Consider the following 25,202-nt stretch of genomic DNA (forward strand, 5'->3'; position numbering starts at 1 on the left):
AAAAAAAACACCTAAAAAGGGGAAAACAAACACCTAAAAAGGGGAAAAAAAACTCAAAAGTAATTTCCTGGAGCAAGAGTAAAAATCAATACGTAGAATATAAGACCAAAAATGAACAGGAATACACCGGAACAAAAAGCGTAACCAGTATCTGACACAATGGAGAAGGAGCCACACCATCCAAACACAGTGTTGCAGCACAAGGAGGAAAAGAATCAGATGCCTTAATTACTCATAGAACAGGAAGCGACCAACTGGAAGTGCAAGGACACCATTTTAGATAGGGAAAAAATACATAGAAAGTAATGGACAAGTGACCATAGTGAGTAGGCAACCACTGCATGCTGGAAAAAGAGGGGAATAATGGGAAAACAAAGGAAAGAACAAACGAGGGCGACAGTAAAGAAGGACAAAAAAATAGCAGGTGAGTGGGGGAGAGGTTATGTGTGCAGGGAGGCGCACTGCGCTAAAAAGAAACGAGGCCCCATGCCTAATTTGGGACCTCGAATGCTGCAGGAGAGACTGGGGGCGCATCGCCTCTCAGTGCCGCACCCGAGCCGAATGTTCAGCTCGTGCCGTGCACAGCGGCGCGACAGTCTGTGCACTTTCTGCTTTGCCATCTGCTCACATATTGTGGAACCCTGGTACAAGTTCTGTGGTTGACGCTTTCCCACAGTACATAACTAATTGCCATAAGAGTTTGGCATTCTGCCAAAGGATACAGAACGTTCTTCCTCCTTGCTTGACAATGTAGTCATGGCTTCTGTTCCTAAACAGAAAAACCAGAAAGGGAGCACCCTGCCTCACACCCCAGCATGCAGTCAGACCCATTGCATCATGGTAAATGCAGTACAAGTTCGTTTTTTATCCATAAAGTAAACTAAAGTTTTTCACCTTAGTAGGTGCAGCAAGTGCTGTAAATTTCTCGACAGCTTTGTCTGAGGGGTTGCTGGAAATGCTGCCAAAAGTCCTCTCAGGTTTGTGTACCACTCACTGGCACACATGCCCCTACACCATGCTGCTTCCTGCTGATGTCGGGCTAAACTCAGAAACACGTGAAAGACTTTATTACTCTTTGAATGGACTACGAATTTGACTGCATTTGCCATGATGCATTGGAATCATACTTTGTTGCTGGAGAGTAGGCAGTGTGCTCCCTTTCTTTGAAACTGTCTTATTGACGGCTCCCTTGAACCACGGCTGACGAGCCTTGGGAGGCACCTGTGCGCCATGAGTGGTACTTAAACCCAAGAAGAAATTTGGCGGCAAGAAATTTGGCAGCCCTTATACCATGCTGCTCCCTGCTGACAGGATAAACCCAGAAACACCTGTACAGGGATATTCAGCACTTGCTGCACCTACAGAGGTGAAGAATAAGTTACTTACCTTCGGTAACGCTTTTTCTGGTGGATACAGTAACTACCTGTGGATTCCTCACCTAAAGAATTCTCCCCTCGCGCCAGCCTCGACAGAAATTTCTTCTAGCTCTGCACGTCGACGATGATGTCACAATCGCCCGACGCCACGCCGTATGATGTCATCTAGGCAATAAGAAGCCCTCGTCGACGTGCAGACATCAGTTATCACCATTTTTTACGTGCCATAGATGCGAACAGGTTAACCTTAAAGAGATCATAGTCACATCAAATGAATGAAAAAAGAACATTTATTATATACAAAAGTAAAATATGTCATTCAAGTCCAAACATGTTTTCCCTGAACTATCTAAATTAGAGAAAGAAATGTATATACAGATGCCACAACTATATACATGATTCAGGTATATACAAATATACAAGGCAAAGGATGCTCACCCATGGATTTCATGGTATGACCAGTCAGGCAACGGGGAGGCGGGTGGGACTGTGAGAAATCCACAGGTAGTTACTGTATCCACCAGAAAAAGCGTTACCGAAGGTAAGTAACTTATTCTTCTGATGGATACACCTACCTGTGGATTCCTCACCTAAAGAATAGAGTCCCAAAGCAGTACTACCTCCGGAGGTGGGTGCCTGAATGGTCAGACCAAGAAATCCTGCAGCACCGAGCGAGCAAAATGTCCATCCCTCCTAACCTCAGAATCCAAACAGTAATGTTTAACAAAAGTATGGAGGGACGCCCAAGTCGCTGCCCTGCAGATATCAGCCACAGGAACACCCCTAGCCAAAGCCAAAGAAGCAGCCTTAGCTCTGGTGGAGTGGGCACGAAGCCCCACAGGTGGTTCTTTCTTTGCCAAAGAATAACAAATTTTAATACATAGAATGACCCACCTGGATAGCGTTCTCTTGTGGACAGCTCTACATTTCCTCTTCCCCACGTATCCAACGAAGAGCTGATCATCTTGCCTGAACTCCTTCGTCCTGTCGACATAGAAGCTCAGCGCTCTTCGTGGATCCAGCCGGTGGAGCCTCTCTTCCTCCTTGGATGGATGAGGTGGAGGGTAAAAGGAAGAGAGAGTAATAGACTGCCCCAGGTGAAAGGGTGTAACAACCTTCGGGAGGAAAGCCGCCTTGGTCCTTAACACCACTTTGTCTCTATAGAAAGAAAGGTATGGGGGCTCTACACTAAGAGCCTGAAGCTCACTGACCCTTCTGGCCGATGTTATGGCCACCAGGAACAGTCTTGAGAACTAGCAACCGCAAAGAGCAAGAATGCATTGGTTCAAATGGGGACCCCATTAAAAATTTTAATACCAAATTAAGGTCCCACTGAGGCATAACAAATGGTAATGGTGGAAATTTGTTAGTAAGTCTCTTTAGAAACCTTAAAACAATAGGAGATTTAAACAAGGAAGGCTGATCAGGAAGGCACAGAAAAGCCGACAGTGCAGATAAATAACCCTTGACTGTGGCAACCGCACAACCCTTCTGTGCCAGGCAAAGAGCAAATGACAATATGTCAGACAAACGAGCCTTTAAGGGATCAATTCTATTCTCTCCACACCAGCATACAAATTTAGCCCAACTACTTGCATAGATCGATTTGGTGGAGTGTCGCCTGGCCGATAAAATAACATCCACCACTTCTGGTGGGGGTAGAAAAAGCACTCAGATTGCCCTGTTCAATCTCCAGGCATGAAGGTGCAGGCTCTGGAGGTGGGGGTGTAGAATCTGCCCATGCGACTGTGAGAGGAGGTCCACCCTGTAAGGGAGACGGAGCGGAGGGCACTGAGAGAGTTGGAGAAGGTCTGAATACCACACCCTTCTTGGCCAATCCGGAGCTATTAAGATGACCTGGGCTCGGTCTTGACGGATCTTCCTCAGAACTCGAGGAATCAAGAGTATGGGGGGAAACGCGTAAAGCAACTGACCCTTCCAGGACATCTGAAACGCGTCCCCCAAAGCTCCTTGCACCGGATACTGGAGGCTGCAAAATAGCGGGCACTGCGCATTCTCCGGAGTTGCAAACAGATCTATCTGTGGATATCCCCACATCTGGTATATGTACAGAACCAGATCTGGATGAAGATGCCACTCGTGGTCGACCGAGTTGCGTCGACTGAGAACATCCGCACGCACATTCAAAGCCCCGGCCAAATGATGTGCTACCAAGCAGATCTTGTGATCCTGAAGCCAGGACCAGAGTCGAAGAGCTTCACTGCAGAGAAGATATGATCCCACTCCTCCCTGCTTGTTTATATATCACATTGTGGCAGTATTGTCCGTTAGGATTTGGACTGACTGAACCCGAATGGAAGGGAGGAAGGCCTTGAGAGCCAGACGTACTGCCCGCAATTCCAACAGATTGATGTGAAATCTCTGTTCCACTGGAGACCAAACACCTTTGACCTCCAGGTCCCCCAGATGAGCTTCCCACCCTAGAGTGGAAGCATCCGTTACCACTGTGGCCACTGGTGGCGGCAGCGAGAACTGCCTTCCTTGTGACAGGTTGTCGACCGCTGCCCACCATTGAAGATCCACTGCAGTGTCTCTGGAGATCTTTATCGATTCCTCGAGATCTCCCTTGTGCTGAAACCACTGCCTGAGGACGCACCACTGAAGAGCCCTCATTTGCCAGCGTGCATGAGTGACCAGCAGTATGCAAGAAGCAAACAGACCGAGCAGACGAAGGACCTTGAGGACTGGAACTACCGCTCCATTTCGAAACATTGGAATCAACGCCTGGATGTCCTGAACCCTCTGGGGCGGAGGAAAGGCCCGATTCAATGTCGTGTCCAATACTGCCCCTATGAACAGGAGGCGTTGAGAGGGCTCCAGGTGAGATTTGGGCACATTGATTGAAAAACCCAGGTCGTACAACAATTGAGTTGTCAACTGGAGATGACGCCGCACGAGCTCCGGAGTCTTGGCTTTGATCAACCAATCGTCCAAATAGGGAAACACCGCTATCCCCCTTCTGAGCTTTGCCGCTACCACCGCCATCACCTTTGTGAAGACTCGAGGTGCCGAAGTAAGACCAAACGGGAGGACCGCAAACTGATAATGCTGCGATCCCACCACAAACCGGAGATACTTCCTGTGCGATCTGAGGATCGGAATATGAAAATATGCGTCCTGCAAATCGACAAACACCATCCAATCTCCTTCGTTCAACGCCAAAAGAACCTATGACAGGGTCAGCATTTTGAACTTTTCCTGTCTGAGGAACCCATTCAAAGTCCTCAAGTCCAGAATTGGTCTTAACCGACCATCCTTTTTGGGGATCAGGAAGTATCTTGAATAACAGCCCTGGCCCCTCTCCTGCTCGGGAACCAACTCTACTGCTCCTTTTGCCAATAGGGACAACACTTCCTGTTGTACTAACAGAAGATGGTCTTCCGAACAGAAGGATGGGCGGGGAGGGAAGGGAGGAGGGAATTCCAGAAAGGGAAGAGCGTACCCCTTCTTCACAATGTCGATGACCCAAGAGTCCGTTGTTATAAACTCCCACATCGGAAGAAAATTGGCAAGTCTCCCCCCTACTGGAGACAAGTGGACAGGGAGTGGTGGAAGACTACGGCTGCTTTCCCTGCTGCACCCCTCCCGAGGAAGAGGAAGAGTGCTGCTGGGTGGCTCCTCTTGTTCGGACTCTGCCCCTGCCCCTGAAGGATCTGTATGGCAGGGAGCCTGCAGTTTGTTGTGGTCCTCGAAATCTGCCATGAAAGGAGGAGCCACATCCAAAACCCCTAAACCTCCTACAAGATCTAAAGGAGGATGAGGCAGCTGACTGAAGTCCTAGCGACCTTGCTGTGGCACTGCTCTCCTTAAATCGTTCAAGAGCAGAATCTGCCTTTGTTCCAAAGAGTTTTTCGCCAACAAAGGGCAGATCCAGGAGAGTAGCCTACACATCTGATGAAAAGCCAGACTAACGCAACCAAGATTGTCGTCTGGAAACTATGGCCGTGCCCATAGCTCTTGCCACTGAGTCTGAAGTGTTTTAACCAGACTGGATCACCTGGGTCGCCGCCGCCTGAGCGTCCTTCAGCAACTGTAACATTTCCTGGGACAAGTTTGGATGGCCTTTCGCTTCCTCCTTAAGGGCGTGGATATAACGTCCCAAAATGCAGGTCGCGTTGGTTGACTTTAAAGCCATACTACATGAAGAAAAGGCCTTTTTGGCAGAATGGTCCATTTTCTTCGATTCCCTGTCCGCAGGGGTTCCGGGAAACGAGCCAGGAGAGGATCTGGAAGAACAGGGGGCCTGAACCACTAAGCTCTCCGGTGTCGGGTGCTTGGAGATGAAGACAGGGTCACCTGGTGCCGCCCGATAGCGTCGTGCCACCGCTCTGTTGACAGCCGCCGAAGACACAGGTTTTTTCCAGATGTCTTTAATAGGATCTAGAAGAGCCTCATTAAAAGGCAAGAGAGGCTCTGCCGTCACAGAAGTTGGATGTAACACCTCCGTCAACAGATTCCTCTTCACCTCCGCAGCGGGAAGAGGGAGATCTAAGAAGTCTGCAGCCTTTCGTATCACTGCATGGAAAGAAGCAGCTTCCTCAGTGTACTCCCCAGGGGAAGCTAGATCCCACTCAGGGGAGGTGTCGATGCCACTTGCAGTATCAAGTCCTTGAAAGTCACCGGAAGGCTCCAAGATCTCACCCTCTTCCAGGTGTTGTCTGCTGTATTCTTCCTCCTCCAGAAGGCGCAAAGCCAGACGTCTAGATCGAAGCCTAGATTCGAGACCCGGCGTCGGCTGACGCCGAAGATCTCCGTCGGCGCCGAACCTCGGATCCATCCAACGCCGGACCTTTCGGCTCCACAGGAACCTTGACTGTGGATTGGATCAGAGGTGAATCCATCAGCGCCGTAGCAGGTCTCCTAGGCGACGTCAAGGGCATCGGCGCTGGGTCAGCTGCAGTAGACAAAAATGGCGTGAAAGGCGTCGACTTATAAGACGCCGGAACACCCAAATTAAAGGCCAAAGGGCCCGACGGACCTGCTTGTCCTCCACTCAGCGCCATGGTGGAAAAAATATTAAACATGGCATTTAAAAAAGCCACAGGATCCGTACCCGGCGCCGGAAAAGCCGGGTATTGCTGTTGCACCGGCACCGGCACCGGCATAGACGCCGTAGATAGGCCAGGTAACTCCTGGCTAGGAGAACCCTCTGGTCTCTGAAGAGGCTCGACCTCGAAAACTGACCCAGGTGAAGTCGGAGTCGTAGGAGGTGGAGGGGTGACGGTCGGGCTAATCTCCCACGTTGACGGAGCCGAGCTGACGGAGATGCCGATCTGGACCGGGACCGTCCCTTACTCGCTCGGTGCTAGGAGTCGTGACGGCGCCGAGTCACCATGGCGATGATGAGCCTACAAGGATCTTGAAGAGGACTCCCTCCGATGACGCCTCTCATTTTTCTTGAAACGGGCCAAGAACAATTTTGCCTCCCTTTCCTTGAGTGCCTTCTGGTTCATGCGCTGGCAGGAGCCGCATGACTCGACCTCATGGTCGGAGCTAAGGCACCAGAGGCAATTCTCATGGGGATCGGTAACCGGCATTCGACCCCCGCACTGGTTACATGGCTTAAAGCCGGATTTCCTTGGCTGCGACATTGTAACCGTCGATTCGCAACAGTAGCTCCCTGTGAGCCTCGAAGAAAAAACGTTACTCGGAGGCACAGAAAAAAGGGAACTGACGTCTGCACGTCAACGAGGGCTTCTTATTGCCTAGATGATGTCATACGGCGTCGCGTGGAGTCAGCGATTGTGACGTCATCGTCGACGTGCAGAGCTAGAAGAAATTTCCGTCGAGGCTGGCGCGAGGTGAGAATTCTTTAGGTGAGGAATCCACAGGTAGGTGTATCCATCAGAAAGACTTTATTACTCTTTGAATGGACTACGAATCCGACTGCATTTACCATGATGCATTGGGTTCATACTTTGTTGCTGGAGTGTAGGCAGTGTGCTCCCTTTCTTTGAAACTGTCTTTTTGACAGCTACCTTGAGCCACGGCTGACAAGCCTTGGGAGGCACCTGTGCACCATGAGTGGTACTTAAACCAGAGAAGACATTTGGCAACATTTCAAGCAAGCTCCTATGCCATGCTGCTCCCTGCTGATGATGGGCTAAACCCAGAAACACGGTACAAGGATATACAGCACTTGCTGCACCTACAGAGGTGAAAGACTTATTACTCTTTGAATGGACTACGAACTCGACTGCATTTACCATGATACATTGGGGTCATACTTTGTTGCTGGCACCGGCCAGTTTAAGGAGGAACCATCTATTTACAATTCACAGGGTTTTTTTGGACCCCGAAAAATTGTCAAGACTGAAGTTTGGTAGTAAGGTTTGCTGCCGGAAATGTGGTGTTGAATCTGTAGGCGACTTGTATACGTTTGTGGAATGCCCTCGTCTCTTCCTATTTTGGACAGAGGTTGGTGAATGTATTAATCGGATTCTATCCTTGAAGTGTAAGGTAAGCCCCTCTCCGATTATTTTTGGTTGTATGCAGGGAGATAGTAAGATAAAAAAAAGACAGTGCTAAATTGTTATTTTATACAAGACTGTGGCTAGAAGAGAGATATGTAAGAAATGGATTAGCCCGTTGTCTCCAATGATGGTGGAATGGAAAGACTCACTATTGTACAATCTAGTTTGTGACACTAAAGGAAGACGAATAAGTGAGAAGAGTTCTGAGCTCTGGAAGCCGTTAATAAATTGGTCCTATGATTACACATTCAAGAGTCCAGAGGAACGAGATGCTCAGCGTTCCAGAGGGTTACCCTGCCCAGAGATGGACTGTTCCCTGGTCTGAAAGTCTGATTTGTTGATCGATATAGAAGAAACCCATTTTGGGTTTGTTCCGTTGGATGTCTCAGACCATGGGATCAAGAGAATGAGGACATAAAAAAATAAACCCTTGTTGCTGGAGTGTAGGCAGTGTGCTCCCTTTCTTTGAAATAGTTTCTGTTCTTGTCTATGCTTCTTGATTTTGGACGACTGGCAGAAAACCTCAACACCAGCCTTAAAGCTCCTCTAATACATTTATGTGGGGAGACACCTAGTTTTGTTACTAGGATGAACTCATTGTGCGCTCCTAAAGAGTACCTCAACTATTTACAGCAGCATCCATTGTCAAATGAGGATGGGGGTCTGAACATATCTTGTCCTGCAAAGATAAGGTCTTTGAAAATCCACCAAGAGAGGGCTTTCTTAACAAGTGGAGTTATCAGTCACGTGCTTTTCCACTGATTATACACCTGTGACCACTAGCATGGAAGAGAAAGGAAAGGCAGTGACTTGCGCTTTGTGTAAACTCTTTTGGAATCTGCACAGCCGGTCCACAGAAGCAATACAGAGGGTAATACGATCACCAACAATCACCTATGGTCAATTATCTCTCCCCAGGGCCTTAACAACAATAATGGAAAGGTTGCAGTGGAGAGCACTACTTTTGTATACTTTCACGTTATAAAACTCTCTACCACATCTAGAATTAGGTCTGTGTAAATAATCACATAAGAATACAACAGCCTTTGTTTTGTACCATTACAAAGTCAGTGCCTCAACAGCTTTTACAATGAAAGAGTGCCTGAAAGAAATATTTGCAGTAGGAAGGAATCCATGGTCAGACTGTCAGCAGCACAAGTCAAATTAAACTTGGCCTGGGAGAACTGGGAAGCTAGCTCAATCCCACTAACACTACTAAAAACGATTTTGAAGAAACAAGTCAGACTCCCCTCTAGGCAAGAAGACATCAGTAACATAGAAGAATCCAAATCTAACATCAAGTCAATTATAAGCTCATATATTAAAAAGCCAATTCATTCTTATCTGAACAGTGCACTGAGGAAGAAAACACTAAAGCATATTCTTTAGGCAAGACTCATGGCCCTTCCAGTCAAAGAGCTACATGCAAGCTGGAAGCCATCTTTAGAGTCTGGCCAGTGCAGACTATGTCACTTAAGAGAAGAAACCTTGGACCACTTAATCTGAATTTGCCCGAATCTTCTTAATGCATTTTATTAAAAGCAGTCTTCTTAGCACACGGGGATGCACGTGCAAGGAAGCGCATGAGCTATTTTACCATCTTGAGACTCTGGTAGGTTTGGCAAAATGTTGGAAATACATTGCTGTAACCGAGACACTGCTAAAAGGCCAACCTGCAGTAGCTAGTCGTCCATAGCCTTAGTATCATCGCGTAGTCAGCAATTCTTAGCTATGCCCGCGAACATGCCTGCGTATAAAGCTACTCTGGCAACAGTAAAGCTGCCCCAACAGCGAGCACTTTCTGCACTGTTTTCTCGCAACTGAGCTCTCGCACAGCACGGGCGGCTCCAATCAGAGCAGCCCTTGGTAACAGGGAGTACAGTCAAAAGGACCAAAAAGTTCAGTGGACTCACTGGCGACAGGAAGGACACTATAGGAATGGGGCTCGCGGATTAATTGCAACACAGAGCACACGCAAAGGGCCCCTCAAGTACGGTTACCATGCTAGTGTCAGGAATGTCTCGATAAGTGTTGGGCATGTGGATCACAGGGTAAAATATTAGCCATGCCAAGAATGATTTATTCCATATTATGAACTAATGCTGCTGCATGTGCATGGCTTTCCTATTGTTCTTTTATTGCTCTTTTAATTTTACATAATGGCTAACATTTAACTAGATTATAGAGACACCAATAGGTTTTAAACTTGTCTTTTATGTCAAGTATAGTCTGATCACACACATATGTAGCACAGCATATTGTATATGAGGTGATACCACTTTTTGTACAGTCTTTACCACTTTTTGTAACAGTTTTACCTGAACAAATACATTTTATTACAAGACCGGAAGCTCACAAAGGGAACAACCAATGGCACATCGAGTATGAGCACAACTATCTTGACTGAGAGCAACAAGCCCTCTTTTCTTGCGGTTCGCATTCAAGTACTCTGCTCACCATTTCTTATTCATAATGTATTTTCCAGTCATGATATATTTACATGTTTATGTGTATAGATTATATTTACTTCCCGTTGCAAGCCTCGCGCTCCTTTCAAACATTCGTAACGCTCGTTTTTAATTTCTGAAGCATTCCGCCTCGTTCAGTTGCCGTCGTCGTGTGCTGTTCTGCACTCACGGGTCCCTGGCACTGGGCCTCAGGCTTGTTTATTTATTGCTTTCCTCCGGGCAAACACTCGTGTTTCAAGCGGCTTTCATTGACGCGTATTCCCTTAAGCTTTGGGGACGTTCTCAACCGGTTGCCTTTCATCAGTTGTTCCGCCATCGAACACGTCCTCTCTAGCTCTTGGGATTCCCCTATACTGTTAACCCTTGCATGTCTGGTTTTCTATTGGGAAACTTTACTTCAGTTTTTTCCCTTGTTTGTAGTCCAGTTTTTAATTAATATTCATTACAATTTGGGGTAAAATTATTTTTCCTTGCTTTTTCAATGTCTGGGGACGAACAGGCTCAGTCTTTAAAAGATAATTTAAAGTCATTTATCAAGGACTCTGTTCAGCATGCAGTTTCAGTTTCTATGCGTGACGTTTCCAAGAATTTGGAAGCCTCTTTAATCAAAAACGTTACAAGCCTCTGACGATGTCCCTTCAAAAAAAGTGAATAAAACGTGCGGCACACTCCTATGTGGCTTCAAAAGGCGTTTCTATTAAATTTGGGCCTCCCACCCAAGAGGCGGATCCTTTGGGGCTCCCTTCTTTCCCCCCTTAATATCTTTAATCTAAGAGATACGGCCAGTGCTGGGGATGATATTCTAGTCCATGTTGCATCTCGCTCGCACGTCAATGATGATCTCTCTGATCATGGGCCTTTGGAGAAAAGGCGTAAAATTTCTCCAAGTGCAATTTCATCCCTAGCATTGTCTGATGATCTGGTTGACCATTTTGGGGAACCCATGTTCGACCCTACATTGATTCAGCACCCTAATTCTTCTGAGTGGTTCCCTTCTGACCATGTCTCTGACTATGTTTCATTGTATTTGAGACATGCTTTGGATAAATCCTCTATGAACAAGTTGAAGTCAGAGTGTCCCAGAGCTTCCCTTCCTTCCAAGGTGGCTGATACCCACGCTATCAATCCCTACATATTGTTATTCTTCACTAAGTTTGGGAGGGATCCCAAGAAAGGGGCTGATAGAGCCTGGTCTAATTGCCAGGACAGACTGCTGGATCTGGTTGGTCCTTTAACAAGGATTTTGGATTTGGCCGAAGAGGCAAGGATGGAGGAGAGCCAAGTATACCCTGATGCTCTTTCAAATTGGGCACAGAGAGCAATCGGCATGCTAGGCAACGCTAATGCCTACATTTCCCAAGAGCGACGCAAAAGTCTTCTGTTAAAGATTGACCCGAAACTGAGTTCCTTGGCATTAAAGGAAGAAGGTCCTAAAGCTGAAGGTCTTCTCTTCAGAGACTCTTTTATTAATGAGATGAGTAGATATGTGTCTACCTTTGTTTCTACTGACAAGGCCCAGTCTTTTATGAAAAGTATTTTTTCCCAGCGGGTTTTTGGCAGGGCCGGCAAAGGAAGGAGTCATTTAGCCGGCCGGTATGCATCAAGAGGGCAATACCTCAACAGAGGCTCCTTCAATCAAGACTCCCAACAAGATTTCTTCCAAGGTTACAAACCCCAGTTCAATCCCCGACATTTCCGTGGAGCCCGCAACAGGGGATATAAACCCAAGGGAGATCAGCTCGAAGGTAAGAACTTTCAGTTCTGGCCTTCCACCCGTAGGAGGCAGACTAGCAAATGGTTTGAATGTTTGGTTATCTCTTATGTCGGATCCTTGGGTTAGTCAAACCATCCAGGGTTATTGCATAGTTATATCAACGTCCCTTTCACTCATCTTCTCCAACCTCTTCATTTTTCGCAGGATCAGTTCCTTCTGGTTCAGGAGGAGGTATGAGCTTTATTAGCGAAGCACGTGATAGAAAGGTTCTGCTTCGACCCTACAGGTTTCCTTAGTACTATCTTTCTTGTCCGGAAAAAGAACAAACAAACATCAGCTGGTCCTAAATCTAAAACTCTTCAACAATTTCGTAGTATACCACCATTTCAAGATGGAGACTATCCTTCATCTCAGATCTGCTACTCCAGGCAACTATTTTTCTCTGATGCCTAAACATATATAAAGATACCTGCTATTGTTATAAATTGGTGTGGATCTCTTCCTTGAGTCATGCGTCTCATTTATTAATTACTGTATTTGTAGATGTCTTGAACTCCTCTGTGTTAAGCCTAAGGCTGCTGGACCACACAACCCCTAAATAGAGCACTTTGGGATTGCATAGCAAGCCCTGTCCACTCACTAGGGAACCCCTGGACACAGCATTGACATGCCACATAAAGGGCCAGCTTCTTACAAATTACAACATACAAGTCTTGAATTGTGTGCTTTAATTAAGCCAAGAAATCTGCAGACATTAGAACCATTAGCAGTATAACTAAGGTTAGTTGCCAAGGTAACCCCTTTACTTCAGGTTTGTGCAGATGGCGATTTCTTCCTCCTCTAAATCATCATGAATAGATTGTATTTGTCTTCCTGCCTATGTGCCAAAGAATGTTCGTGCTGTTATTTGCATTGGAACAGACCTGCATCGTCTCCTCCTATTTCACAGTCATTTATAGTCATCTTCATTTCCTTCAAGCAAGCTATAGGGAGGCTGTGGTGTAATCCAAATTGAGAGAAAATTGATTGAGCTTGAATGGTAGATATCAAAACACCTTTTTGGCAGTTTTGTGCTCAGTCATCATACTCATAAGTGTCATAATTGACAAGGTCACAGACTGTGCCGTTGTTGGTAATTGACAAGTTGTGGGACAATTACTAGGACTCTAGTCACTGATAGTTTTGTCATTGTCAAGAGATGGCTCTCCACTGAAGGCTTGATTGGAGTCAAATGGGTCATGGTCAAGGTTGAGAGAGGCGCTAATAACCACCATTTATTTGGTGACTGTGGTGTCCCTGACATAATGAGCACCGTTTCAACTGGAGCTGCTGAAGATTTTTGAGATTTCTTCAGGGTAGCCTCCTAGCTGCTGATTTTTCAAATTGGTTCCTTAATAGTGGACTTGTCATTTGTCCCAACATCTCCTTCTCACTGACAGACCAGAAGGCACTTTTAAAGCAGATAACTTCACAAGGACTGTCAAGATTAAATCTGCACTTCTTGGTTTTATCTCTGGAGGTTTGTTTTTAATGGACTCACCTCAGGTCGATATATTTTAAGTGCCAAAAGGAGCAGCCTCTCTCAATCTCATGAAGTTCTGCCACTGAAGTATTCACATAAGGAGACAAAGTTAACACCGAAAATCATCCACAAAAACCTTTCAAGTTCCACATGCTAAAAGCCTTAAAACTTTACATCCAGAAAGACTCTCAAACTGAAGTAAAAACAAAAGTGTCTGGTTGAGCCACCCAACCAAATGAACACCACAACTCACCTACTGCAGAAGAGGTTAACAGATGTAACAGACAGAAAATTAAAACTTCATCTGGGGAAGAGCAGATAATAATCACATCCATTCACCAGATGTGCAGTAGAAGCTCTGCCCTGAGAGCAGGTGCCTGTTTAGAGGATTTATCTTTAAGTCCATCCACCAGATTGGCTTGACTTCGGGTCATATGAGGCAGATGGGCTATTAGCAATCTAGGGTTGTTTTCAATGTTAGATGGCCTATTGGAACACCTCGGTGTTAACATGGCCTACCAAAGGTTCGGAACCTGACCTAAAGAAATAATTTAAACATGTTAATCTATGAAATATTCAGTGCTGGAGAGGTTATCTGATCAAAGGTAGCTGTTTTCACTTGGACCACATGTGTAAAGAGATGAGTAAGGAAGGCTGACCCAATGTGTTCAGTCATACCACACCTGAACAAGCATCCCAAATTGCTTAATTGACCCTGCTAGGCTGCAGCAAGACCTTGGCTCTCCTTTAGTACTGAAGTTTTGGAAACCAGGACATGCACTTTATATCAGTCACTGTGATAGGGAAAGGCAAGAGCTGTTAAAAAAGGCAGGTCTGGTAAAGCAATAATTCATAGGCCATAAGTGCAGAGGTGGAGATATTTCAGTGCAACATTCCAGCTCTCAGTACTAGGCTTTAGCAGGCGGAATAACCAGGTACCCTATGTGGAACATAGCAGCATTGACACATTCCAGTAAGTCGTCTGGTGATGGAGGGCAAAACAATGGCTCTGCAATGCTGGCAAGGGAGGCTGCCTCAAAGGAAAGAGGCGAGACAGCGATCAAGGCAAACACAGAAGCCTCAAGTGATCCTGTAGAATTAAAATGATTAACTCTAGTTTCACAGAGTTAAAAAAAAAACAAAGAGTGCCATCTCACATGAATTCAGAAACATACAAAAACCGTTTATATATATATAAAAAAAAAAAAAACAAAAAAAAAAAACAGACTAGAAACTCTGAAGATCAGTGCAGAATAATTTTACAAAAAAAAAAATTAAATGACAAAGGACCATAGTGGGATGCTTTTTAATGACTGGGGAAGAAGGGGATCGTAGGGAGAGGGAATGACAGTTATAAATATACGGTGGATTTGGTTGTGCAACAAAAAGCATAGATTAGGAAACAGTACATTAGAAAGGAGGACTTTCGGCATTCTGTGGCCGCCATCTTACCCAAGAACACCTTTTTATGGGGTTGAAGATTCTATGGGCACTGAATCACAGCCCTTCATGACAACACAAATTGAGCATGCAGATAACATCATTCAGATTCAACGTTTTGAAAATTAAGCCTAAATCACTCATTGCGGCACTGGATTTGATCTTTAAGAGCATTTGAGGAGTACCCGTATTTTAGACTCTACATAGATGATGGCTGGAAGAGCAAGGGGGTGAATTCGATTTTAAATTGGAATATTAAATTTGATTTTGGTGGCACTTGGTATTTTGAATTATACACTTGGTACTCACAAAGGCTGATCAATACTCTACACAAAAAGCAGACAAGCAGGGGGGCTTGCATTCCAGTCCTGCATACAGCACATATTAGAGAAGGAAGAGCCCTGGGACTTCATTCATATGATGTAAATTAGAAGGGGTGGGGGAACACCATAGTGGACCAGCCAAACTACAGCATTCCGACTCCGCATTGGTGGTGCAGCATGAAGATCAACAAAGGTGCAGGGGGACTTTGGAATCTCACAAGTTTCTCGAAGAATACAAGGTGCAAGCAGGACTGCGATTATTGGACTTGAAGTTAACTAAAGTCCACCCACATCCACATGGCAATTTAGTAGTAGTGACAAGGTAACATTCAAACAAAAGCTGCCATCATCCAATTTGAAGTGCTCCAAACAGCTTAAAATTTGAACACAGGCTGATGCATATTAGTGAAAGTTATGCAAGAGAGTATTGTCCTGGCATCATTCCGCAGGAGATTTCTCTATTCTCAACAAACTTTCATTGTTTTGTTTTTTTCAACCGACGTCTGCGTTTACCATTACTGTTAGCACATACTAAATTATTTCAAGCTCGTTCTAGGAAATGGTCAGATCTTTCTGGAAAAAAAAAATAATAATAATAATAAAAGCGCAAGCCGACAAGAAGTATGGTTACACAGGGTTTTTGTTCAGTATACTGCATGGACAGCCTCAGCTCTGGAGTTTTGTTTTCAATTAGATGACCCTACCTGGCGTTAGATTGGACTCCAGATTTCAGGCACTTCCCAAAAAAGAGTGGTTAACCTACTCCACAAACAAACTGGAAGACCATACTCAATAGCTATTTTTTGGGCACTTTCTGCATTCACTTCCGTTTTAGAAAAATCCAACTTAAGCTTTAGTTTAAATGCTTCCTTTAAATGCCAACAGCTGGAAGTTCGCAACTCCTGCTCATTACAGCTGCAGAGTACACATAAACCAGGAGGAAGACATCTGATGTGCACAGCCCTAATGTGCACAGTCAAAACTGTGTCACAGAAAGGTAGGTGTCATCAAGATGGCTGTTTTTTTTTCTACTGTACAACGTTGCACATTTGCCCTGTGATTCTCTTACATCAGGTTAACCACATACCTAATGCCCAATATTACAGAACACAATGCGTGCAACAGTCTTGCATATAAATGTCTATCGAAGCTCAGGTATGAGCTGGGACCAGCTGACATTGTCCCCGTCAAAGCGGTCATCTTCATCTAGCCCAGTGAAGCTGATGTCCAGTAGTATTTTGCTCAAACTATCATTCATAGTGTCCAAAACTAGACCCTCTGTTAGTGACCGGTTAGTCAAGTTTCCAATCGGCAGTTCCTTTGAGCACCGCTTGGCAGAGTGTGGCTCTAAGGTAGGCGAACTAGTGAAGGGCCCAGAGGTCATATCTGGCGACTTACTGTTCAGAAGCTGCTGTGGTGATTCAAACAGGGGCACGTCATGGAATGGAGGGCTGCTGAAGCCAAGTAAGTCTAGGCTGTCCTTGAAGGGCGTGAGAGTGGTTCCAGGGGGTAACCTCACTGGGCTGAAATCTGGCAAGCTTCCTTCCTTGTTGAGTGAGGTTACTCTCCATGGTTCAGATCCACTTGCCTGGGGAGTTGTGCCGACTGGCTTGCTAGGAGTAGATGATACAGGCAGTTTGATTAGCTTTTCTTTGATAGGTGTTTTAAAGGGGCACGTATCCTGGGCACTGCTAAGATCCGTTGGGTGATCTGGGGCGTGAGTCTCCTGCAGGAAAGAGAAGTCTGAGACTAAGCCTGAATCAGAGTTGTTGCAGTCTGGGAACACCAGCAATGGCTCCTCTGCACAGGGAATAACCAAATGTTGCTTCCTCCGTGAACTGCTTTTCCGTCGCCTGATCACCTGCATGTCAGATAGTTTCCGTGCTGGAGATTTAGCAGCAGTAAGTGTTCTCTCCTCTTTCCAGGTGGAAAGTGGAACATCATCGCGTAAAACTGTGAACTGACAATCCCTTTTCGCAGTCAAATGGTTCTCCTCTTTCACAGATACATACGACAGAGATTGTGAAGACTCAAGTGTAGACATCTGAAATAAAAGGAAAGCACAGGGTTACATTAAAAAAGAGATACCCAGGCCCCACTAGGTTATGCTTAATGCCTGCAGTTATCTAATTAATTTCAACTTTAGGTATGCAAATGAAATATTCTTGCATAAACCAAATATTTATATTGCCTATGAATCTAGACCAGGTGCAATGCTGGATAGCAAATGGAGAACCTACTGTAAATGCCACAGGCTACAGTTGCTAAGGCCCTTAGATGAAAGGGTTGCATTGTCAAACATCTGAATATTTTGCAATATAAGATATGTTACAAAAAGGTGACATACAATGGCCCAATCAAGCCTCAAACAAAGCAAGTATGGTCAGGTTAGTCCCCTAAGAACAATGCAATAATCTTCACATGCTCATATATTCAAGGGGACAACAAATGTAGTGTTAATCAAAGTAGAAAAAAACATGTTTAGCTGCTCCTTGGAGTCAGGAAAATGTCCAAAAGACTGGAGAAAGAAACATTTGGTTCAACTTGACCAAGTGAGCAGAGTGGAGACTGGCATCCGCAAAGCAGTCCTGCTACATCTGTTATGTGGAAAAACAAATGGACTTTTTCCATAATGGAAGGCATAGTCCTGTAAACTGGAAGCAAGTGCCAATAATCATTTAATTTACCACAAGGCGGATAGTTCAGACAAATACAAGTAGTGCATGGCTTGGGAGATTTCTTCAGCCAGTTCTAGCTTCATATCCAACCACAATTTTGCAGTCTAGTACTTTTATTTTCAATTTCACCATTTGAAGTATGGGCCTACAAATGGTGTTGGATAAAATAGCAGGACGACCAAAATTAACATTGACAGCCGATTGAAGATTGCAATAATCACCACTAGAAACAACGTGCAGTAGAGGGATGTATGTTCTGTATTGGAAACTCAAACCCGGTGTCAAAATCAGAAAGTCCTATAAATTGAGATCCCACAAAACCCATCGGGCAATAGCTCCCTTCAAGACAATTGAAATACCTGAACATAATGAATTGCCTAGTAAACTTCACATTAAGCAGGAGTATTTTGGCTTCCAGAAGCTGACAAGGCCCTTAAAAAAATGACACCGGAAGAAGACCGTACATACATACTTAAGGAGGGTGGGTGAATGGGTATAACCTTTAACTTGTAGTCCCGTTACTGGCTATTTTTGGACCACCTACAATTTAACCAAAACCTGTGGTTGATAAATATCATGACAGATATTCAACTAAGGGAAGGGAGGAAAAAAAAAAAAAAAAAAATGTGGCCTCACTTATTCTTCGCTTATTATTTTGACCAAACTTGTCAGGAAAAAAAGTGTATGTATTAATAACGACACTGGGTAGATGAGGTCCTCTCAGTTTTTCTACCCATTACCTAAAGTCTTGTATTATCTTTTCCAGGTGGTGAGCCAAGAGGCTGGTGAGGGTATCCCTCTTCCTGCCTGTAGACTATGTAGTAGCCTGGCTCATCATGATACTGGATGTACTTAGGCTCTTGATAGGAAACCCTAAATGTCTTCTCTGTCTCAGGTGTCACTGCTTTAGATGTTGCTGGCTTGTTGAAAACCACATTTCCTTGTGGTAGGATGCAGAGGAGCATTGCAAGAAACATTTTACAGTACCAAAGGGCACAGCACCTCTAACAGGAAAACCTTTCCTCTCTGTCTGCCTGCATCTGAAGCCTAAAGGCCATTGCTGCCCTCTTAACTACTGCATGATACATGGATACATCATCAGATGGGAATGGTTATGAAGGGCACACATGCAGTCCCTCTGTGCTGAGTTTCACTGTCCTCAGACACGGACCCTTCTTCCTTGTGGACTCTGAATTCTAGCTCCTCTGCCCCAGGAACTGTGACCTGGCAATCATCACCTTCTTATATCTTGCTCATCTTCATGTGGCGTTTCCTGAATTTGTGGGAGTTTTAGCTCCTCCCTTGGTTTCATGGTAAGGGGATTAGGACCCATGTGTTGTTCCAAGTAGTCCTTGAAAAAAATTTTTTTTTAGATATGGTCTTCTATTTCTATTGGAAAAATCCTTTTCTTTCTTTCATCACTGATTTTGTCATAAGTATTTGTCCTCAAGGGAATTTTTCCTTGGGGCTGCCTGCATCTCCTTTCGAGTTTGATCATCCATGGAATCTGAGCCAAGGACACTTAACTCCTTATCTTCTGATAGCAGTTTGGGCATAATTTAAATAGCGAATGTCAAGTAAGCTACCTTCAAAATATTTAATTCGCTGACCTAGTTGCAGTTCCCCCAGAATATCCCCTTAAACACAATTTAGAGTAGAGTATTTTTTCCCAACAAAATGTATTTTGTTGAGATCCCTCAACTTTTCAATGATTCCTTCAGGATCCATTTCTACACAATTTTGAACCCAAAGACCGAAAAAAAAGAATCCAAGATGGCCGCAATATGGTAAATTGTGGACTTTTTGTCAACAACATTCAGGCTCCACCTATGCCAACTCCCACAAAGAATACGAAAAATATTTGTACACCAGCCACCCCCCTTCCCCCAAACTACCTCCAACCTCTAAAATACAGAATTACACACAGCATATGAAAGCAAGGGATTTGATGCTGAAAAAGCTATAACAGCAATAAGATGGACTTAATGGAAGAAAACTGCAATTTTAATTCGGCAGACATAATAGGTATGGAAGAATCATTTCCTCTTGGCAAGCAATATTGTTGTAGTCTGTTGACCTTAAACAAAACCTCTGAAGGTACAACAGCCCCTTATCTAAGAGGATTTGGCTTCCCTCTGAATAACCAGGCATGAGATAGGGAGGTTGAAATGGTCAAATCTGTCTTATTCCCAGGAGGCTCTGTCTTATTCCCAGGAGACATGAGACCAAATTCAAGGTTATCTGATTCGAGTGTAATATCTCACCCAGCAGTCTGGTTAGATATAACAACTTGCATGGCAACTTCTTGTGTGGTCTGACAGACATTCCTAACGGTTCTGCTGAGCACTACTGCCTTGGATGAACTGTGAGGAATCCACAGGTAGCTATTGTATCCACCGGAAAAAGTGTTACCGAACGTAAGTAACTTGTTCTTCTGATGGATACAAACTACCTGTGGATTCCTCGCCTTATGAATAGAGCCCCAAAGCAGTACTGCACTCGGCGGTGGGTGCCTGTCTGATTATACCAAGAAATCCTGTAAGACAGATCGTGCAAAATGGCCGTCCCTCCGAACCTCAGAGTTCATGCAGTAATGCTTTGCAAAGGTATGGAGGGACGCCCAAGTTGCCGCCTTGCAAATATCAACCACTGGACCTACCCCCCCCCCTGCCCCACGGCCGAAGAAGCAGACTTAGCCCTGGTGGAGTGGGTTCTGATACCTTCAGGGGGAACCTTTTTCGCCAAGTAGCAGATGTTGATACAAAGGATAACCCACCTGGAGATAGTTCTTTTATGGACTGCTCTGCCCTTCCTCTGTCCAACGTACCCCATGAACAGCTGATCTTCCTGGCGAAAGTCCTTCGTCCTTTCAATGTAGAAACTAAACGCCCTTTTAGGGTCCAACCGGTGAAGCCTTTCTTCCTCCTTCGAGGGGTGAGGAGAAGGGTAGAAAGATGGAAGGGTAATGGTTTGCCCTATTTGAAAAGGAGTGACAGCTTTTGGCAAGAAAGCCGCCCTGGTTTTCAACACCACTTTATCTGGGAAAAACAAGGATTTTACAGAGAGAGTCTGGAGCTCACTAACCCGCCTAGCAGAGGTTATGGCAACAAAAACAACCTGTCCTGAGCACTAAAAACCTTAATGGGCAAGAGTGCATGGGCTCAAATGATGACCCCATTAAAAAAGTCAAAACAAGATTGAGGTCCCACTGAGGCACATGAAAAGGAGTGGGAGGAAACTTATTAAGTAAACCCTTAAGAAGCCTAACTACAATAGGTGATTTAAACAATGAGGGCTGATCCGGGAAGCAAAGAAAGGCTGACAGAGCAGCTAAATAACCCTTAACCATAGCCACTGCACAACCCTTCTTTGCTAAGTCCAAAGCAAATAATAAAACATCAGAAAGGTGGGCCTTCAAGGGGTCAATTTGCTTTTCTCCCCACCAAGCCATGAATTTTGCCCACCTACCGGCAAAAAATGGTCTTAGTGGAGTGTCGCCTGGCTGATAAAATAACATCCATATATCTGGTGGGAGAGAAAAGGAACTCAGGTTGCCCTGTTCAATCTCCAGGCATGAAGGAGCAGGCTCTGGAGGTGGGGGGGGGGGGGGGGGGGGGGGGGGGGGGGGGGGGGGACGGAGCAGAGGGCACAGTGAGAGTTGAAGAAGGTCCATGTACCACACTCTTCTTGGCCAATCTGGGGCTATTAAAATAACCTGAGCCCGATCTTGGCGAATCTTCCTCAGAACCCGAGGACATGGGGGGGAAACGCGTAAAGCAACTGGTTGCACCAACGCATTCCCCAAAGCTCCTTGCACCGGATACTGGAGGCTGCAGAATGTCTGGCAGTGTGTGTGCTCCTGAGGGGCAAACAGATCCATCACCGGAGAACCCCACATCTGAAAGATGTGTTGAACCAGATCCGGATGGAGATGCCACTCGTGATCGGCCGAAAAATGTCGTATGTTGAGCATCCCGGCCAGATGATTTGCTATCAAGAAAATTTGATGATCCTGAAGCCAGGGCCAGAGACGCAGAGCTTCTCTGCAGAGAAGATACGATCCTACTCCTCCCTGCTTGTTTATATACCACATCGCGGTAGTGTTGTCCGTCAGGACCTGAACTGACTGACCACGAAGGGACGGGAGGAAGGCCTTGAGAGCCAAGCGTATCACCCGCAATTCCAACAGATTGAAATGAAAAGTCTGTTCCACTGGAGACCAACGACCTTTGATCTCCAGATGAGCTCCCCCACACTAGAGTGGAAGCATCTGTCATGACCGTGGCCCACTGGCGGTGGCAGTGAAAACGGCCTTCCTTGCGAAAGGTTGCAGTCCACAGCCCACCATCGTAGATCAGCTGCACTGTCTCTGGAGATCGTTATCGACTCCTCAAGATCCCCTTTGTGTTGAAACCACTGCCTGCGGAGGCACCATTGGAGAGCCCTCCTGTGCCAACGTGCATGAGTGACCAACAGAATGAGAGAAGCGAACAGACTGAGCAGGCATAAGACCTTGAGGACTGGAACAACCACTCCATTTTGAAACATTGCAATCAACACCTGAATATCCTGGAGCTGCTGAGGCGGAGGATAGGCCCCATTCAATGTTGTGTCTAGCACTGCCCCTATGAACAGGAGGTGTTGAGAGGGCTCCAGGTGAGATTTGGGTACTTTGATCGAAAAACCCAGCCTGAACAACAACTGAGTTTTCATCCGCAAGTGATGCAACACAAGCTCTGGAGACTTGGCTTTGATCAACCAATCATCCAGGTATTGGAATACCAATACACCTTCCCTTCTGAGACTTGCTGCCACCACTGCCATCACCATCGTGAAGACTCAAGGTGCTGAAATAAGACCAAACGGGAGGAACGCAAACTGGTAGTGTTGCGACCCCACCACAAACCGGAGATACTTCCTGTGCGACTTGAGTATAAGGATATGAAAGTACACATCCTGCAAGTCAACAGACACCATCCAATCCTCTTTGTTCAATGCCAGAAGTACCTGCGCTAGAGTCAGCATCTTGAATTTCTCCTGTTTGGGGAACCAATTCAAAATCCTCAGGTCTAGGATTGGTCTCAAACGACCGTCCTTCTTGGGGATCAGGAAGTATCTTGAATAACAACCCTGACTCTTTTCCTGCTCTGGAACGAACTCCACTGCACCTTTTGACAATAGGGTTTGAACTGCCTGTTGCAACAACAGGAGATGGTCTTCTGAACAAAACGAGGGATGGGGAGGGATGGGAGGAGGAAACTCCTGAAAAGGGAGAGCATATCCTTTCCACACAATGTTTAGCACCCATGAGTCTGATGTAACCAACTCCCACTTGTGGAGTAAATGACGCAATCTCCCCCCTACAGGAGAAGTATGATCGACAAAGGGGAGAAAACGAGGGATGCTTCCCTTGCTGTTGTCCTCCAGAGGAAGAGGATAGGTGGCCCCCTCTCGTTCTAACCCTCCCCTTCCCTCTAAAGGACTGATATGGGAGGCTGGTAGGCTGCTGGACTGAGGACGGGGGTCTCCCTCGTTAAACTGCCCCAAGTCCAAACCCCCTGAACCTACGAAAGGACCTAAAAGGGGTAGCAGAGGAGGCTTGCAATCCTAAGGACTTTGCTGTGGCCCGGCTGTCTTTAAAGCGCTCTATGGCAGAGTCCGCTTTATCTCCAAACAGTTTCTCCCCATCAAACGGCAAATCTAACAAGGTGGTATGTACATCTGAAGAAAATCCAGAGGACCTTAACCAAGCGTGCCTCCTGGTAGCAATAGATGTATCCATTGCCCTGGCCGTAGAGACCAGGCCAGACTGAATTATCTGCTTCGCCGCAGCCTGCGCATCAGACAGGAGTTCCCCTAAAGGCCTCTGCATATCCAGTGGCAGTTCTGGAACCATGGCTTTCGCAGAGTCCATGAGGGTGTGGACATACCTACCCAGAACACAGGTAGCGTTTACAGCCTTGAGAGCCATGCTGCAAGAAGAAAGTCTTCTTTGCGGATTGCTCCATCCACTTGGATTCCCTGTCAGATGGAATCACAGGGAAAGAGCCAGGAGCAGACCTTGTAGAGCAAGATGCCTGGACCACCAAACTTTCTGGGGTAGGATGTCGCGATATAAACACTGGATCACCAGGCGGCACTCTATCTTCTTGCCACAGCTCTATTCACCGCAGAAGACGAAACCAGCGTCCTCCACAGTTCTAAAATGGGTTCCGTAAGAGCCTCATTGAAAGGAAGCAAGGGGTCTGCAGAAGCCGAAGGATGCAGCACTTCCGATAACATGTTGGTTTTAACTTCTGCAGCAGGTAATGGAAGTTCTAAAACGTCCGCTGCCTTCCTGATTACCATATGAAACGAAGCTGCCTCTTCCGTAAATTCCCCCAGTTAAGACAAGTCCCACTCCGCGTAAGTATCCAGCCCACTGGCCGACTCAAAGCCCTGATACTCTCCCAAGGGCTCAAAAATCTCTCCTTCCTCCAACTGCCTTTGATATTCCTCCTCTTCCAAGAGGCGCAAGGCCTTCCTGCGTGACCTCAAACGAGCCTCCAACAACCTCGGCGTGGACATGGAGTTTGCCGACGTCGAAGACACTGGCTTCAACACCTGACGAGGCGTCTGAGAGGAGGGTTGGCTCCGCTGGAATCCATCACCCGGGTCCAGCGCCGGCATGGATCCGAACAGCACGAAGATGATTGTGACTCCACAATCGGCACCGGCTAACAAGGTGATGATATAAGCGCCATAGATGTAGTTGGGGACATCATGGGATTCAGAGGACCTCGAGGCAATGTCATTGGCGCCGGTCCGGTACCCGCAGCCGGATAGAATGGCATAAACGGCGCCGCCGTTCACGGAGCCGGGGATCCCAAAGAAAATGCCAATGGACCTGTGGGACCAGCCGGTGCACCAGCAGGTGCCATGGCATTGAACATAGCAAACATGACATTCAAAAATGCTGCCGGATCCGGAACCGGGAAGGCAGGATACCGCTGGTCTTGTTGCACCGGTACTTGCTGACCATCTGACTCCTGAGCAGCAGGTGAAAACTGAAGAGTGTCCTGAGGTGCCACAACTTCAAAGACGGACGGCGCCGGAGAAGCCTCAGGACGGAGACCTTGATCAGCTCCAAGAGTCATAACGGCGCAGTTTCTTATGCTTCTTCGAAGAAGTGTGGGAAGAGGATCTTT

At 46.1% G+C, this 25,202-nt stretch overlaps 1 protein-coding gene across 3 annotated transcripts in view; it reads right to left on the minus strand.

The window, feature by feature from the left end:
• Positions 1-14,864: 14,864 nt before the first annotated feature.
• FOXM1 (forkhead box M1) overlaps positions 14,865-25,202 on the minus strand; it is a 140,025-nt gene continuing 129,687 nt past the window's right edge. For all 3 annotated transcript variants that reach the window (XM_069228163.1, XM_069228161.1, XM_069228162.1), the window contains exon 10: positions 14,865-17,381. In XM_069228163.1, coding sequence (XP_069084264.1) covers positions 16,479-17,381 — 903 coding nt within the window. In that variant the 3' untranslated portion in view covers positions 14,865-16,478. The remainder of the gene's footprint in view (positions 17,382-25,202) is intronic.

Source organism: Pleurodeles waltl, chromosome 4_1 (genome assembly GCF_031143425.1).
Source record: "Pleurodeles waltl isolate 20211129_DDA chromosome 4_1, aPleWal1.hap1.20221129, whole genome shotgun sequence".
Taxonomy (NCBI): domain Eukaryota; kingdom Metazoa; phylum Chordata; class Amphibia; order Caudata; family Salamandridae; genus Pleurodeles; species Pleurodeles waltl.